The sequence below is a fragment of the Camarhynchus parvulus genome, chromosome 18 (assembly GCF_901933205.1).
Source record: "Camarhynchus parvulus chromosome 18, STF_HiC, whole genome shotgun sequence".
Taxonomy (NCBI): Eukaryota; Metazoa; Chordata; class Aves; order Passeriformes; family Thraupidae; genus Camarhynchus; species Camarhynchus parvulus.
The window spans coordinates 5,001,910-5,017,500 of NC_044588.1; the positions used below are offsets into that span (position 1 = coordinate 5,001,910).

Below are 15,591 nucleotides of genomic sequence, written 5' to 3' on the forward strand. Positions count from 1 at the left end.
ACGAGCTGTACCGGGATTTCCGCGGCCTGAAGGAGCAGCTGGGCCGGCTCTCGGATCGCTTCGCCCGCCAGGCCTCCGTCGAGGCCCTCGCCGGGGAGGGGTCCCCCAAAACCCCCGGAGGGGCCCCGTGGCGCCCCCGGGGCTCAGACCAGGCTGGGGGTCAGGGGCAGGGCTGGGGGGCCCAACAAGGCTGGGGACAGGGGCGGGGCTGGGGGCTCAGACCCGAGGGGGACAGGGGGCAGGGCTGGGGGGGCTCAGACTAGGCTGGGGGACAGGGGCAGGGCTGGGGGGGCTCAGACCAGGCTGGGGGACAGGGGCAGGGCTGGGGGGGCTCAGACCAGGCGGGGGGACATGGGCAGGGCTGGGGGGGACAGGGGCAAAGCTTGGGGGGCTCAGCCAGGCTGGGGTACAGGAGCAGGGTTGGGGGGCTCAGACTGGGGGCATCACTTTGGGGGGTTTTGGTAAAATGGAGGGCAGAGACATCACTTGGGGAGGCTCAGGCTGGGGGGCTCAGGGTCATCACTTGGGGGATCTCAAGATGAGGGGCTCAGGGTTATCTCTTGGGGGAGTTTCAAGCCGGGGGGCTCAGGGTCATCGCTTGGGGGTTTCAGCCAAACTTTTGGGGGTCCATCCCCGTGGGTCAGGGTCAGCTCTGGGTGTTTCTGCCCCCCTCGGGGGTCGCACCCGGCCCCTCCCTCTATCAATAAAGCCGCTGTCGCCAGCATCGCCTCGCTCCTTTCTCCCACCGTGCCGGGATGAGCGGTCACTCATGGGGCGGGGGTTCCTCCCCTCCCGGTACCGACCCCCGGGATGATGGGGGGTCACATGGAGGGGGGGGGTTCCTCCCTCCCCTCCCGGTACCGACCCCGGGAGCCGGCCCCCCGCCCCGCGCCGCTTTACGGCCTGTCGTAAACTCCCCCCCGCCCATTGCGGCGGCCGCCGCGCAGCCGTAAAGCGGAGCCGCCCGCGCCCCCCGCCCGGTACCCGCGGCCCCTCCGGGAGGGACTGGGGGGGCGGGATGGGGGGGAGAGGGGCGGGGGTTTGGGTGGGGGGCTGTGGGCTGGGCGGGGGTGGGTCCGGGGTGGGGGGCTGCCAGGGGAGCTGGGCTTGGGGGGGGGCGTGGGGGGTCTCAGTATGGGGGGGGCTGTGGGACAGGGTCTGGGGTACAATGACATCACAATGTGGGGAGGTCGGGGGCTCTGGGGTACAAGGACTGTGATGTGGGGGGGCCGGGGTGGGTCTGGGGGCTTGGGGTACAAGGACTGTGATGTGGGGGGTCGGGGTGGGTCTGGGGGCTCTGGGGTACAAGGACTGTGATGTGAGAGGGGTCTGGGGTGGGTCTGGGGGCTCTGGGGTACAAGGACTGTGATGTGAGGGGGTCTGGGGTGGGTTTGGGGGCTCTGGGGTACAAGGCTTATGATGTGGGGGATCAGGGGGGCTCTGGGGTACAAGGCCTGTGATGTGGGGGCTCAGGGGGGCTCTGGGGTACAAGGCCTGTGATGTGGGGGGGTCTGAGGGTCGTGGAGGTGGGAATGGGGAGCCTGAGGTTGATGTTTGGGAAGGGGCTGCTTGTGGGGCTGGGCCTGAGGGTCTCATTCCGGGGGGAGGGGCTGTGGGGAACAGGGGTCTGCAGGGCTGTGTCACCACACACTGCCACCGCTCGGGGGTCCCGGCTCAGCCCCTCACACCCTCGGTGCCCCCTCCCCACGCCCCCAGGCCGGCACCATGGCACAGGTGGGGCACAGGGTGGATTACCTGGCCGGATTCTGCTGCCCGGTGGGGGGGCTGGTGGCGGGCAAGCCGCGGGTGCTGTGCCACGAGAACGAGATCTACCTCTCCAACGGCACCGAGTTCGTCTACGTGTACGACCAGGAGGGCAAAGTGCTCAAGGTGAGGGGCTTGGCGGGGTGGGGGGTTCGCTGTGCCCCCCATCCCATGGGGACACCCCATTCCCTATCCCTGGATTCCCTCTGTCAGCATCCAGCACACAAACCCTACAAGCAGCACCCTTTGCTCTGGGGTTTGTTGGGGTTTGGGGGTGCTGCCAGCTGGCCCCACTCCCAGTCCTGTGGGACGCACAGACTGCACAGGCTCCTTCCCCCCAGCACAGGGGCTTCTCTCCCCTCTCCCCCCAGGCCTGGCTGCTGTCCCCGCTGTCACAGCGCCCTGACTGACACGCTGCTGCCTTTGTTAATTTGTTCTGATTATCATTTCTAAGAAATCCACCGCTGTACAAGCGGGCTCTGCCTCCCACACTGCGCTCCCGCTCGGCAAAGTAGAGCACGTACCCTGCTCCCTGTTTTCCTTCCCCTCAGGGAGCGGGAATGACAGGCTGCCTCAGCCCCTCTCCCACCCCCCAGCCCGGGAACACCCAGCTGGGTGCTGCCCAGGGATCCCTTTGTCCCTGGAAACCGCTTTGGATCCCCCTCTGCAGGGAGCCACCTTGTCCCTGCCGCCCCCGCGGGTGCCGTGGGAGGTGACATTTGGCTGTGTCCCCCCTGCCAGGCTGTGTTCCGCTGCCCTGACCAGGTGTGGCACGTGGAGCTGCTGCCCCAGCCCCGGCAGCTCTACATCCTGTGTGCCCACAGCGGGATCTACTGCGTGTCCCTGGAGCAGCAGAGCAGGTGAGCAGGGGTGACCCCATCCCAGGGCTGCGCTGCCTGCCGTGTGAAACGTGAGGCTCGGATCCGTCTCTGCCGGTGCTAAAAGCTCTCCTGCAGGAGCTCATTTCCCAGGGCCAGGCAAAGAGGTGGCCAAGGCACACGCTGGCTTCTCCCCACGGCTTGGCTCAGAGCTCTTCCCTGTTTTCCCAAAGGTTAATGGAGCAGACGGACGGCGACGGCCAAGAAAGCAACGGCCCCTCCGGCGTCTTCCCGGTGGAAGCGGACGCCTGCATCTTCCCCGACGCCAGCCTGAGCATGTTCACCCTGCTCAGCACCTTTGTCATCACGCTGGCCCAGGACGAGGGCAAGTGGTGGATGCGGCTGCACGAGCTGCCGCGCCCGGAGCAGGACGGGCCCCCGTACCGGCAGGTCAGCCAGGTGGAGTTCTGCCCCGGGAGCCCTCCCGGGGACAGCACGGGGGACGCGCCGCCCTCCTGCTTCCTGCCCGTGCTGTGCTGCGCGGCCGCGCCCGGCACCCAGGGGCTCTGGTGCTCGGGGGGCTTCGTGCTGGAGGAGCCCCTCTTCAGCCTCCTCTTCGGCATCGACGTGGCCATGCTGGAGTCGCCCATGATCCTGTGCGGCTTCCCGGACGGGCAGCTCTGCTCCGTACCCCTCAAAGCCCTCAGCTCCTCGCCCGCCGCCGACGGCTGCCGCGACGTGTCCACGCCGGCGCCGCCCGTGAAGATCCTGCACCACCTGGAGGAGCCCATCGTGTTCATCGGGGCGCTGCGCACCGAGCGCCGCGCGCACGACGACGACGACAACGACGACGACACCGACACCGAGCAGCCCGCGGGCGAGCCCGGCTGTGACTGCGTGGTGGCCGTGGGCCACTACGGGAAGATGGTGGCGGTGAAGGCGGATCAGCGGGAGGAGGCCACGGTGCCGGAGCTCAGGGAGTATTACCTGCGCGGACCCATCCTGTGTGCGGCCTGCGGCAGCGGCTCCCGCATGTACTACAGCACCCACTCCGACATCTCCGCCGTCGACCTGGACTGGGCGGGCGACTCCTCGGACCCCGAGGACACGGAGAGCGGCGCCGGCGTGCTGCCCCCCGTGCTGTCCCCAGCCAGCCTGAGTATCTGTAGCGTGGTGGCGCTTTCCTTGTCCTCTCGGGCCTCGGAAGGTACTGGGGGCAGCGGGGTGGGATCTCACTTCTCCTCTATCCAGCTCCGTGTGGGTTGGGTGGGGCTCCATCTTTCATCCTTGTTGGCTCCCCTTGGTTTTGTAAGTTGTTCATGTCCATTGTGATTCCTGCTCGTCCCTGCTCATTCCCAGTCGTTCAGCTTGGCATTGCAGGAGCTGGCCAGCCCTGGCAGCTGTGGGCTCCCTGCATGGGGCAGCGTGGGACAGCCACTCAGATCAGGCTCCCTCCAAAAAGGAGGTGTTCAGTGTGCCTCTGGACTGGCTGCCCACAGAGCTGCCTGTGCCACCAGCAGGTCCCCGTGTGACAGCTGGGTGCTGCTGGCCTTGGCTGGGGCGAGGCAGGCACAGGGTGGTGTCCCCTCTCAGGGCTCTGTGTGTGAGCAGGTTGTGCTGTGGTGATCCATGTCTGTCTCCATCACATCCCACTGCCTTGGGGAGGCAGTGCCGTGCTGCTCCCTGTCTCCCCCACCTCAGCCATCCAGGAAGGCCCTGCTCCCTCCTGGCCCCTGACCCACCCCGTCTGTGCCCACAGGGGAGTCGGAGCTGTTGGCCCTGTCGGCCAAGGGCCGCCTCGTGTCCTGTGGGCTGTGCAGCCCCGAGGAGCCGGACGTGGAGCTGACCCCTGCTGAGATCGGCCGGAGGATCAAGGAGCTGCTGTCAGGCATAGGGGACACCTCAGAGAGGTAAAGGTGGCACCAAGCTCGGGGTTGTGCAGGTCACTGCCAGTAATTAATTATGGTTTGGGTAAGAGAGACCTTAAAGCTCATCCCATTCCACCCCCATGGGCAGTGACACCTTCCACTATCCCAGGTTGCTCCAAGCCCTGCCCAACCTGGCCTAGGACACTTCCAGGGATCCAGGGGCAGCCACAGCTTCTCTGGGCAGCCTGTGCCAGGGCCTCACAACCCTCAGAGAGAACAATTCCTTTCCAATATCCCATCTAACCCTGCCCTCTGGCAGTGGGAAGCCATTCCTCTTCATCCTTCACTCCAGGCCCTTGTCCAAAGTACCTCTCCAGCTCCCTTGGAGCCCTTTAGGCACTGCAAGGGGCCCCAGTGTCTCTCTGGAGCCTTTTTTTCTCCAGGCTGAACACCCCCATCTCTCCTCGAGCTTTTCTCTTGGAAAACTGTTTCAGCATTTACCTTTCCTGGCTGGGAAGCCCCCCCAGCCTTGATAATATAAAACCAGTGTTTGAGGGCAGCCCCCTCCCATGGCACAGCCACCCCCAGCGCTGTGGGCGGGCTGGCAGCGGCAGCCATGGCAGCAGAAGGTGGCACAGGCAGGGTGCCAGGCGCCTGCCACGCGTGCCAAGCCGGCAGTGACAGGCAGGGCAGGCACATGCCTCCATCCTCCGTGGCTGGCTGTGTGTGGGGAGGGGCTGTGGGTGAGCCCCCCCTCCATCCACAGGGGGATTCCTGAGGTCTGGCTGTCCAGAGCCACTCCACAGGCTCAGCTCTGATGGGAACGTGGATCTGTGGCTGCCATGGCAGAGAAGCTGGGGGTTTCCTGTGGTGGGATCACGCCAGGAGCAGCTCAGCTTGGCAGCAGAGCGCCATCCTGGTGTCCCTCCCGTTGTTTCATCCCTGTCACGCTGTCCTTGCAGAGTGTCCTTCCTGAAGAAGGCCGTGGACCAGAGGAACCGAGCCCTGGCCAGCCTGAACCAGGTGATGAACGTGAGCGCGGCGCTGCTCTCCAGCCAGGAGGGCCACAAGCCCATCGCCTGCACCGTCACTGCCAACTGGAGCTGCCTCCTGCTCCAGGACACCGTCACCATCTCCTGCTTGCTGGAAAACTGCAGCGAGTACAGCCTGGAGGAGGGCTGGACCCTCTGTGTCCAGCTCCTGGCCAGCCCCTGTGCCTTAGAGGAGGAATCCATGGATTCGGCCACCACCTTCACCTTCCCCATTGACCAGCTGCTCCCTGGCAACAAGCGGGAGCTGACGCTGCCCCTCGGCCCCGCTGCCGACACCAAGCTGGACCTGCCTCTGACCATCTCCTGTGCCCTCTACTACAGTTTGAGGGATATTTTGGGCAGTGGCTCCGACTCCTCCGAGGATCTGGATGACTTCCTGCCCGACGACTCGCCCCTGCTGTCCCCGGACAGGGAGGGGATCTGCCTGCCCCTCAGCCAATGCACCATTGACATGCTCCAGTGCCTCCGTTTCGGGAGCAGCCCCCCCGGGCCCAGCGCCCCCCCTGCCCCCTCAGACCCTGTGGAGACCTTCCTCAAAGTGTCCGGGGAACAGACTGAACCCGAGGAGGGGAAAGCCCCGGCAGAGGAGAATCTGCCCCCCTCGGCAGCGTCCATCCGGGTGTCCTCGGAGCTGCTGAAAAGTGCTCTCAAAACCTCGGAAACAGGTGGGTCCCAGGACAGAGTGGGCTCCTGGGGTAGGGGTGCTGGCGGGGTGGCACTGTCACAGCCCCTCCCTTGGGCACAGAGGGCTGTGTGACCCCACTGCCCCCACCACAGCCTTGGCACACGTGGCAGTGGCAGAACTCTGCATGTCCTAATGTGGGGGGGTCCTGTCTTACCCCTGCCCTTTTTGGGGCTGCCTCGGGCACACGCTGTCAGCAGTGTCACATCTCTGCTCTGTCCTGTGGTCCCCAGATGTCCCACTTTGCTGTGCCACCCTGCGCTGGCTGCTGGCTGAGAACCCCGGGGCCGAGGTGCTGAGCAGCACGGAGGCGGCATCGGTGTGTGGCACGGCACCCGACGGTGCCCACGTCCAGCTGCTCGTCCGAGAGGCAAGGAATGGGTTAGCCCTGAGCCAAGGAATGGGTCAGCCTGCAGGGAAGCTCCATCCCACAAAGCCAGCTCCTTCCTGGAGCCAGGGAGATGAGTGGGTGCATGGCCATGCCATTCTGAACCCCTCCCCTGGGCTGCACAGGCAGCATCCCCAGCCCATTCTCCCAGTCCTGGGCGTCCCAAAGGCTGTGGTCATTTCCCTCCCTCTCCACATGTTCACATGGTTCTAGAAAATGCACTTGGATTTGGGTTGTAAATCCACCCCATGCAGAATTCCCCTCTAAAGGCACAGGGAAAATGGGGATTTCTGCCCAGCTCTCCTGCCTGACTCCACCTGAGGGGCCCCCAGGTACCTGGCACAGGTGGATTTGCACCTGAGAGCTCAGATGTCCCCAGGGTGATGAGTGACAGTGTTGATTCTGCCAGGACTCACCTGGTAGCACCAGGCTGGGAACAACTGCTCCTGGAAGGGTGGGAGAGTTTGGGGGTGTTTGGAGCCTTTTGGGGGACCTGGTGCCTGTGGGGAGGGGCTCTGGCCCCCCACTGCCAGTGAGGATGGCAGTGACACTGCTCTCACTGTCCAGGTGGCCATGAATGACCTGAGCCCTGCAGGTCCCATCCAGGCTGTGGAGATCCTGATGGAGAGCCCATCCCTGGCCCACATGTGCAGGACACACCACGCCGTCATCCGGCGCATACAGGTACCCCCCCGGGGCAGGGGCACCCCAAGTGACCCCAGACCCCCTGGAATGGAGCCTGGGGTGCAGTGGGCGGTGGTTCTGTGGTGCCATGTGTGACAGACCAGCACGTGTGGGGTTTGGGCTGCCTGAGATCAGGGCTCAGACTCCCTGAGATTGGGAATTCCCAATGTTGGGGCTCCCAGGATCTGGGGGCTGCTGGAGCCGTGGCTCCCGAGGCTGGGACTCCCAGAGCTGGGGGTCCCTGGGGCTTTGGGTCCCTGGGATTGGGGTCCCAGGGGCTGGGTGCTGCCAGCTCCCCCAGCACCCTCCCTGCCTCCCTCCCTGCCCGGCACAGGCGCTGGTGCTGGAGCAGGCGGCGCAGGGCTCGGGCCCCCCCGACCTCCGCATGCAGTACCTGCGCCAGATCCAGGCCAACCACGAGGTGAGCCCCCCGATCCCCTCCCTCCCCGTGGGGACCCCACCACCAGCCCGTCCCTCACCGCGGCCCCGCTCCCGCAGATGCTGCTGAAGGAGGCTCGGACCCTCCGGGACCAGCCGCCCCCGGGCGGGGAAGGGGCTGAGGGCTCTGCCACGGCCACCGAGAAGCTCCTGAACATCTACCGGCAGCTGCGGAACCCCAGCCTGGTCCTGCTGTGAGCGGGGGGCGGCCAGCCCGCCCCAAACCCCGCCGGCCGGGGTGGGGGCCCACGGGAGAGCCCCCCAACTCACCCCACCCCACCAGAGCAGGAGCGGGGCCGGCGGCGGTCTGGGCGGGGGGTGTGTCTGTGCGTGTTTCGTGGTCGTGTTGTCGGCAGCACCGGGGGCGTCTCGGGGCTCCGGTGGCGGAGCGGGGGCTCCTGGGCTGGCCCAGCCCTGCCCCGCCGCCCCCCAGCCCGGCCAGGCCGGGGCAGCCTCCCGGGGCCGCGCTGTCTTGTGGATCCGTGGTAGTGTAGTGGCCGTGCCGAGCCGGGCCGGCCGCGGGCTGAGCCCCCCGAGCCGCCTTCAGGATCAGGACAAACAGGGTGCTGTGCCCGGGGGAGCCCCGTTTTCTGCTGGGCAGGGGAGGGGGTCTCCGCTCCCCCGTTGTTTCTATAAATGATCTCGTATCTCCATGCTGGTGCGGCGTGGTCCGGCCCCGGCCCGTCCCGCACCTCTCCACTGTCTGTAACTCTGTCGTCTGCCATGAAAACGATCCTGTTGCTCACCCCGTGCCTGGCTCTGTTCCTTTCCATCCTCCCCGAGGGTCCTGGCAGCTCTTGGGGTGGGGGTCTTCCACTGCCACCCCCTGCTCCCCCAGCCTGGCAGAGGAGGAACCCCCTCGGGCTCCTGCCTGCAGTGGCTTTGCTGACACCCCCATCCCTTGTGGCACCCCGGGGGTCCCTGCATCCCCCTGGCCCCCGGATCAGCCCCTTCCACGGGCTCTGTGCGCTCCTGGGAGGGAAACAGGGCTGGATCTCCGTGGGAAGGAGGACGCGGTGGTGCCTCGGGGTGATCCAGGTGACTTTAATGCCGCGAGTCGCGGGGGTGGGGACACAGCTGCCACCGCCCCGCATTGCCAGGGACAGGGGGTGGCCGCGGGGGGGGCTCGGGGGTGGGTCAGTACTCCCAGAGCGTGGCCCGCAGCACGGACTCGCTGTCGGCACGCAGGGTCCCCGCGGGGTCCCCGCGCAGGTACCGCCCGTTCTTCCCTTTGATGGCCACGCGGCCCCGCTCCCGGAACTCGAAGAAGAAATCCTCGGAGAGCTCCCCGTCGCTGCACACCGAGCCGCTGCTCGCCACGTACCAGTACTTGCCCCCCTGGCCTGCGGGGAGCCCCGGGGGTGTCAGTGCAGGCCGGACGGACCCCCAGGGCCACCCCACCCACCCCATAGCCCCCCTCTCCCCAGCCCACCTTGGATCTGGTAGGCGCCGTCGCTGAAGCTGATGTGGAAGACGTCGTAGACGGAGCGGTTGGAGTCGAGCAGGTTGGAGCCCCGGTGGTAGCAGACGAAGCCGTGCTCCCCCCGCAGCACCAGCATGGGCCGGTTGATCAGCTTCAGAGTGAACTCCTCGTCCTCCCCTGCACAGCACGCAGCCCTCAGCACCCCGGGGCACCCCCCGTCCCCCCCGTGCCCCCCAGCACTCACCCACGGTGTCGCTGACGGCCGCCAGCTGCCCGTTCCTCTTGGTGCAGACGTAGCGGCCGTTGCTGGCACGCAGGGCCACGCGCCGCCCGCGCCACTCGATGTCAAACATGGTGTTGGCAGCGCTGGTGACAGAGGGACAGCGTGAATGAGGGGTGCCTGTGTCCCCCCAAACCATCTCTGAACCCCACACTGCACCCTCACTCACATTTCAGTGGCCACGGCTTGGATGCCCCCGTGGGCCACCAGGGTCCAGTAGCTGCCGGTGTTGGTGTGGAGGCTGCACTTGTTGGTGTCACGGTCGATCTGCAGCTGGAAGGTCTCGTGGTTCAGCTCCTCATCCTGGTTTGCTGAGACATTCACACCTGGGGAGAGAGCGGATGTTGGTGCTGGTCCTGCTCTGGACATGAGCACTGGTCACGCTCCAGCCATCAGCACCATTCCTGGTCCAGCAACTGCCACTGGTCCTGTCCTGGCCCTGGGCAGCAGCCTCAGTCAGGCCACGGTCACCGATCCCACTTTGGCACTAGTTGGCACCAGTCCTACTCCAGTCATCATCAGTGACCCCGCTGTGTCCATTGTCACCCATCCCAACCCCGCACAGGCACTGATCCCACTGAGCCATTGTCACCAGTTCCGCTCAGGCCATCAGGACCAGTTCCAGCCCAGCCCATTGTCACTGTCCCATTCCAGCCATTGGCACCCATCCTGTTCCAGCCATGGGTATCGGTTCCACTCTGTTGGCTCCTGTCACCAAAGCCACTCTGTCCACGGTCACTGATCCTGCTGTGGCCATTGGCAGCGATCCTGCTCTGGCCAGCAGGACCAATCCCATTGCAGCCATTGTCCCACCCCACCCATCACCACCATGGCCACCCTCCCCCTGCCCCCAAATCCTCCTGCGAACAATTGTGCTAATTGGGCTGGTTAATCAGCTTGTCACCGCCGTGTCCATCTGGTCACAAACCCCTATTTATAGCTGGTCCCCCTCGTCACCCGGCACTAAGCTGCTTGGCACAGGGGTGGCACCGTCCCTGGGGGGCACCTGGGGGCAGTGGGGTCCCTTGGGTCTCCAACAAGGTGTTCTGCTCACCTGTGGTCACATCTGCTGGCTCTACACACGTGTGTGCACACAGGGCATCGTGTGTGGTGTGCACAGGCACACGTGTGACCCTGTGGATGCTGCACGGAGTGTGACACACCTGTGTGTGTGTGTGTGTGTGTGTGTGTGTGTGTGTGTGTGTGTGTGCACGTACACACCTGTGCACACCCACAGCCCTGCACGTGTTCACACACACACAGAGCCCTGTGCACGCCCACAGAGCCCTGCACATGCACACACGTGTGTACACACACACCCACGCCTTCCCCCCCAGCTGCTCCCATTCCATCCTCACTGACCTCAGCCCCCCCAGGCAGACAGGACCCCCATGCCCTCTCCAACAGCCAGGTTGGGGTTCCCCATGTCCCCAGGATGTGGCTGTAGGACCCCCCCAGGCAGGCAAAGCCCTGTGGGGTTGCTCCTGTGGGGTCTGCCCCAGGGTGGGGGTCCCAGGGGTGCTCCCACAGAGCTGTGGGGGTCCCTGGGTGGGCAGGGAGCGGGTGTGGGGAGCTCTTACCCTGCCGGATGGAGACATATCTGCCATTGGCCGCCGTGAACACCACCTGGGGGTGACTCTCCTCCAGGTCAAAGAGTTCATCTTTGCCCGGCTTGGAGCTGCGGCCGGATTTGAGGGTGCCAGTGGGTCCGGTGGGCGCCAGGTACTTCCCGTCGCAGTCCTTAAACGCCAACTTGCCCGCCTTGAACTCGAGGGTGTAGCCGGTGCCGGCGCCGGGCTCGGGCACCAGGGTGCCGTCGCAGCGCAGGTAGCGCTCGTCGGCCGTGCGCAGGCTGTACTTCTTGTCCTGGAAGCAGAGCGTGATGAGCGCGTCCACCCCCCAGGGCAGGTTGCTGTCGGTGGCGATCTCGTCCTCGTGGGCGCTCAGGTGGGCGTAGCGGCGGCGGCTGACGCTCAGCAGGTTGGCCTGGGGGTGCATGGCCAGGTGCACGGTCCAGAGCTCGCCCTCAGTCACGCTGGGGGCGAAGCAGGACAGCCGGTCCTCGCGGCCGCCGAAGAAGCGCCGGTGCGGGGCCGACTGCAGCGCCCAGCGCCCGTCCGACTGCGTGATGATGCTGAAGCCTTCGTCCCGGCCCGGCTGCTCCGCCTCGCAGCGCACCTTGCCGTCCTTGTCGGCGCCCAGGTAGCGGCCCAGGTGGCTCTTGAGGAAGACGATGGAGCTGTCGGCTTCATCCTGCTCCAGCGTCCAGATCTGCTTGCGCTTGAGGCTGGGCGCCGAGGCGTTCACCTTGTAGCCGAAGCTCTCCGCCGTCAGGTAGCGGCTCTCGCAGTTGATCAACCCGAACTGGATCTTCAGCACCTGGTGGATCCCATTCGTTGGCATCTTCCGCCGAGGCGGGGCGGCCCCCGGGGGCCGGCGGGGCTCCCGGCGCTGCCGAGCCCGGGCGTCGCGGGGCGGGGCCGGACGGAGCGCCCGCGGCAGGGGGCGCTGCGCTGCCCCGGACCCACGGAGCGGGACGGGGCCCCGAGGGGCTGCGACCCGTTCGATTAGCCGCAGGTGGGATTAGAGACCGGCCGGCTTGCGATGGGCACCGGGGGCGCCCGGGCGAGGGGGCACCGCGGCAGCCCCCGGCCACGCCACCGTCCCTCGCCGCGGCCCCGTCCTGCTGTGGCGGAGCCGCGGGTGGAAAACTTGGGTGGGAACCCGATCCGGGCCGGCGTATCCGTTCCGATCCCGGCGGGTTAAGGTTACCGGCCCCTCTGATTCAGCAGCGGGTCACCTCCAGCCGCGACCGCCTCCCGGCCAGCCCCTAAGCGCCTTTTCCAATTAGCCAGGCATTTTGATTAGTGTAAACCTTTTATCCTGCTTTGGGGCCCTTGGCCTCCATCTGTCCTGTGGCCCCAAATCCCTCCTGCAGCTGTGGATCGGGGTCACGGACGCCCCCGAGGGGCGTGGGCTCCTTCGGGGCTGAGCCCGCCCGGGGCTCATGGCAGAGATGAGGGTCCGGCCCCTTGGGGGGGACAGGAGGGGATGGGGACAGGAGGGGACAGCGGGGTAGGGGACAGTCCCCACTCCAACCCCAGCCCTGCTGGGACCCCCGGCCTCGCCCACGCTCCACTGGGGGCACCTGGGGACAAACGGGGACGGGCTCTGTCACCACCCGGGACCCCCGAAATGCCCCGACCCCCGCGCCGGGGTCCGGCCGAGCCGCGGCGGTGCCGCTTCGGCTCCCGCCGCCGTCCCCCCGGCCCTGCGGCTCCGGTGTCAGCCCGGTGCCCGGTTATTGTTCCCGCAAACAGCCCCAGCTTTGGTTGCTCATGACTTTTTCATGCCGGGCTGGCGCTGCCCGCGCCGGGGGGTGCCGAGGCCCCCCGAGCCGCGACACCCGAGCCGCGCCCGCCCGGCCGCTGTAACTGACCCCCGAAACGGAGCCGGCTCGGCTTTCGGGCCCCGCCGCGGGGGGAATAAGTGGGTCAGGGTCCTGGGGGGCCCGGGGGGGCCGTGGGGGCCCGCGCAGCTCTCGGTGGGTGCCCGCCGGCACCTGCCCGGCAGCGCGGCCGGGAGCGGCATTTATACATCCCGGGCCCCCCCGCCACCCCCGGCGGGGTCAGGTTCCCCTCGGGGGGGCCCTGGGCGCTGTCCCACAGGCACAGCGTGTCCCTGCGGCCCCCCGGCCTGGGGACAGACAGACCCCTTCCCACTGAGGGCTGCTGGGACCGGACGTGCTCGTGACAACCCCTCTGGGCACGGCAGGGGGCTGGGGTGGCGCTGCCCCTCCGGCTGGGTGTCCCCCCGATTTCCATCCAACACAGGAGGAAAATGGGGGTGCTGGGCTACCAGGGGGGGTCCCCAGCCCACAGCACTGGTGAGGGGGCTGGCAGAGGGGAGGGGGGGGTTCAGCTGTGCCCACACCCCCGGGGGGGGGTCGAGGTCGGGGTCAGAGGGTGTCGGGGCGCTGAGGGGGGGAGCCCCTCCTGGTGTCCATCCAGGGAGGGCTATGGGGGGGCTGTTTTGCGGTACCCCGGGGCCCCAGTCCCTGGCAGGGAGCTGCAGAGGGATGGGGGGGGCTCAACCGAGCCCCAGCAGCCCGGGGCTGTCAGGGCAGGGGCTCGGGGGGGCCGGTGGGGGATCAGGAGGAGAATCGGGGACCTGAGAGGTGGGACCCGCCCATCACCATCGCATCACCATCGCATCACTGCGCCCCTGCGCACGGGCAGCGGGGACGGACGGACGGACGGAGGGACGGACAGACACCGGGCGGCGGGGCGTGCCGGGGGTGGTGCCTTCCTCCTCCTCCTCCTCTTCCTCCTCCTCCTGCTCCTGCTCCTCCCGCCCTTGCCCCTCCCTGCCCGGCCCTGCCCTCCCTGAGTCACGGGTGGGGGCGGCCCCGGGGCTGTGTCCGGGCGGGGGGCGCGGCCGGGATGTCCCCGGGGACCCGCGGGGTGCGGGTGTCACCTGCGCAGCCCCCCCCGAGCCAGACCCCCTCCGGTGCCCTCCATGTCCCACCACGGCCCGGCTCGGGGACACGGGACCCCTGGGGCTGTGCCGGGACCCTCCAGGAGCCCCGTCACCCCCCGAGGCCATCCCGAGTCGCTGCCGCCTCTGCACCCCGACAGTCCCCGTGTCACCCGTCCCGGTGGCACCGGGAGCTGCTGGGCAGGGGTGGGAATCCCGTGGGACGTGGGGACGGCGACACCAATGGCCACCAGTGCCGTGGGCCTGAGCGGCACCAGGAGCTGGCGTGGGTGGCCTGTGGAACGGCATGTGGCTGCCTGGCACGGCACCTGGCACGGTACCTGGCACGATGGGTGGCTGCTCAGGATGGCCCATGGCTAATGTGACATGGGACATTGGCTACCTGATGTGACATGGCTGCTTGGCACGGGGTGTGGCTGCTTGAACGGTGCATGGTGCATGGCTGCCAGGTGGTACACGGGTACCTGGAGTGGCACCTGGGCCCCTGGCACAGCTGTGGCTACCTGGCACAGGGTGTGCCCCCTGAGATGGCACCAGGCTACCTGGCACAGTGTGCCCACCTGAGATGGTACCTGGCTACCTGACACAGGGTGTGCCCACCCGTGATGGCACCAGGCTGCCTGATGTGCTTTGTGGCACCTGACACAGGGCATGGCTACCTGGCATGGGGCGTGGCTGCCTGCTCCTGGCATGACCACCCAGGACCCCGGGCACTCACCTGGCTGGCCCCGCACAGGTGGCAGCCATGGCAGGGGGGGCACAGGGCCCGGGGCACCCCCGAGGGGAGGGGCTCGGGCATGGGGAGCCCCCAGGCTGGCTGGGGCTGCGCTGGGGCTGGGGTGGCTGCACTGGGGTGTCCCTGGGGTCACCGGGATGTCACCCCAGGTGTGCGGGGGGCGCGGGGGCAGCACAAGGGGCAGAGCTGTCACCTCTGGGACACACAGGGCCACCTGGGGGTGCAGGGCTGTGCAGGGGGTCCCCAGCCCGGTGCTGTGGGGGGTGGGAGCCATGGCTGGGGGGTCCCGGGTGGGTGTCACGGGCGGGGTGTGCAGGACCCCCGGGTGGGGGTGCAGGTGGGAAAGGGGGGTGCCAGGGCCAGGTGGGGGTGCAGGTGCCATGAGTGGGGGGTCCCGGTGCCCGTGGGGGGGGTGCAGGTGCCGCAGTGGGGGGGTCCCGCTGCCCGTGGGGGGGTGCACGTGCTGCCCGGTGCTGCCCAGGGTGGGGGGTGCGGTCCCAACTTCGGGGTGCGGGGCCAGGCCCGGCCAGGCCCGCCGGGACCCGGCACTCCCGGAGGCGCTGCCGGGAGGGTTCCGGAGCTGCCCGGGGAGGGGCCCGGCCCGGGGGTCCCGCCGGGATCGGGGGGTCCCGCCGGAGCCGGGGGTCGCCCCCCCCGCACCCCCCCGCCCCATGCAGGTTCCGGGGTGCCGAGGGGCGGGGCCAGCCCTGCAGCCGCCCCACGTGGCCTGGGCCGCGCCAGCCAATGAGAGCGCCTGTTTCTGAAAGATCTCCATATATGGCGATGTTCTCGGCCGAGGAGGCGGGGCTCTCGGCCCCCGGGTATAAAAGCGCGGGGCTGGCAGCCGTGCGGTCTCACTCAGCCGGCGGCAGCTGACCAGGCGGCACCGTCACCGCAGCGCCCACAGAAGTGACCCCCGCGCAGCAGGTACCGCACGGCCCCGCACCGCGCCCCCGCCGCC

General features: G+C 67.9%; 3 protein-coding genes across 4 annotated transcripts in view; 2 read left to right on the forward strand and 1 right to left on the reverse strand.

Moving 5' to 3' along the window:
• The first annotated feature begins 927 nt into the window (after positions 1 to 927).
• On the forward strand, positions 928 to 8,467 carry FAAP100 (FA core complex associated protein 100). Of its 2 annotated transcripts, none has more exons than XM_030962321.1 (10): positions 928 to 980; positions 1,717 to 1,890; positions 2,506 to 2,624; positions 2,816 to 3,789; positions 4,342 to 4,492; positions 5,413 to 6,167; positions 6,418 to 6,554; positions 7,140 to 7,256; positions 7,591 to 7,677; positions 7,755 to 8,467. In XM_030962321.1, exons 2-10 carry the CDS (start codon positions 1,726 to 1,728, stop codon positions 7,890 to 7,892), a joined length of 2,643 nt encoding a protein of 880 aa, XP_030818181.1. In that variant the 5' UTR covers positions 928 to 980; positions 1,717 to 1,725; the 3' UTR covers positions 7,893 to 8,467. The 2 variants fall into 2 exon arrangements, with proteins under 2 accessions (XP_030818181.1, XP_030818180.1); XM_030962320.1 differs by having other exon boundaries at positions 966 to 980; positions 1,608 to 1,890.
• A 364-nt stretch (positions 8,468 to 8,831) lies between these two features.
• On the reverse strand, positions 8,832 to 11,800 carry FSCN2 (fascin actin-bundling protein 2, retinal). Its single transcript, XM_030962322.1, has 5 exons — positions 10,978 to 11,800; positions 9,567 to 9,723; positions 9,362 to 9,483; positions 9,127 to 9,294; positions 8,832 to 9,037 (listed from the first exon to the last, which is right to left on the reverse strand). The coding sequence occupies exons 1-5, from the start codon at positions 11,798 to 11,800 to the stop codon at positions 8,832 to 8,834; spliced, it is 1,476 nt and encodes a 491-aa protein (XP_030818182.1).
• Positions 11,801 to 15,441: 3,641 nt separating this feature from the next.
• The window catches only part of ACTG1 (actin gamma 1), a 2,973-nt gene continuing 2,823 nt past the window's right edge, over positions 15,442 to 15,591 (forward strand). Inside the window, exon 1 of the mRNA XM_030962362.1 lies at positions 15,442 to 15,557. The gene's annotated coding sequence lies outside the window, so the exon portion shown is untranslated. The remainder of the gene's footprint in view (positions 15,558 to 15,591) is intronic.

Excerpts from the sequence above, each read along its gene's own strand:
- FAAP100 (XM_030962321.1), top strand. The coding sequence starts at position 1,726 with ATGGCACAGGTGGGGCACAGGGTGGATTACCTGGCCGGATTCTGCTGC. Across the intron at positions 6,555-7,139 it reads TCCAGCTGCTCGTCCGAGAG|GTGGCCATGAATGACCTGAG; the intron begins GCAAGGAATGGG and ends CTCACTGTCCAG. Across the intron at positions 7,257-7,590 it reads CCGTCATCCGGCGCATACAG|GCGCTGGTGCTGGAGCAGGC; the intron begins GTACCCCCCCGG and ends TGCCCGGCACAG.
- FSCN2 (XM_030962322.1), bottom strand. The coding sequence starts at position 11,800 with ATGCCAACGAATGGGATCCACCAGGTGCTGAAGATCCAGTTCGGGTTG. Across the intron at positions 9,724-10,977 it reads ATATGTCTCCATCCGGCAGG|GTGTGAATGTCTCAGCAAAC; the intron begins GTAAGAGCTCCC and ends CTCTCTCCCCAG. Across the intron at positions 9,038-9,126 it reads CGGCGCCTACCAGATCCAAG|GCCAGGGGGGCAAGTACTGG; the intron begins GTGGGCTGGGGA and ends GGCTCCCCGCAG.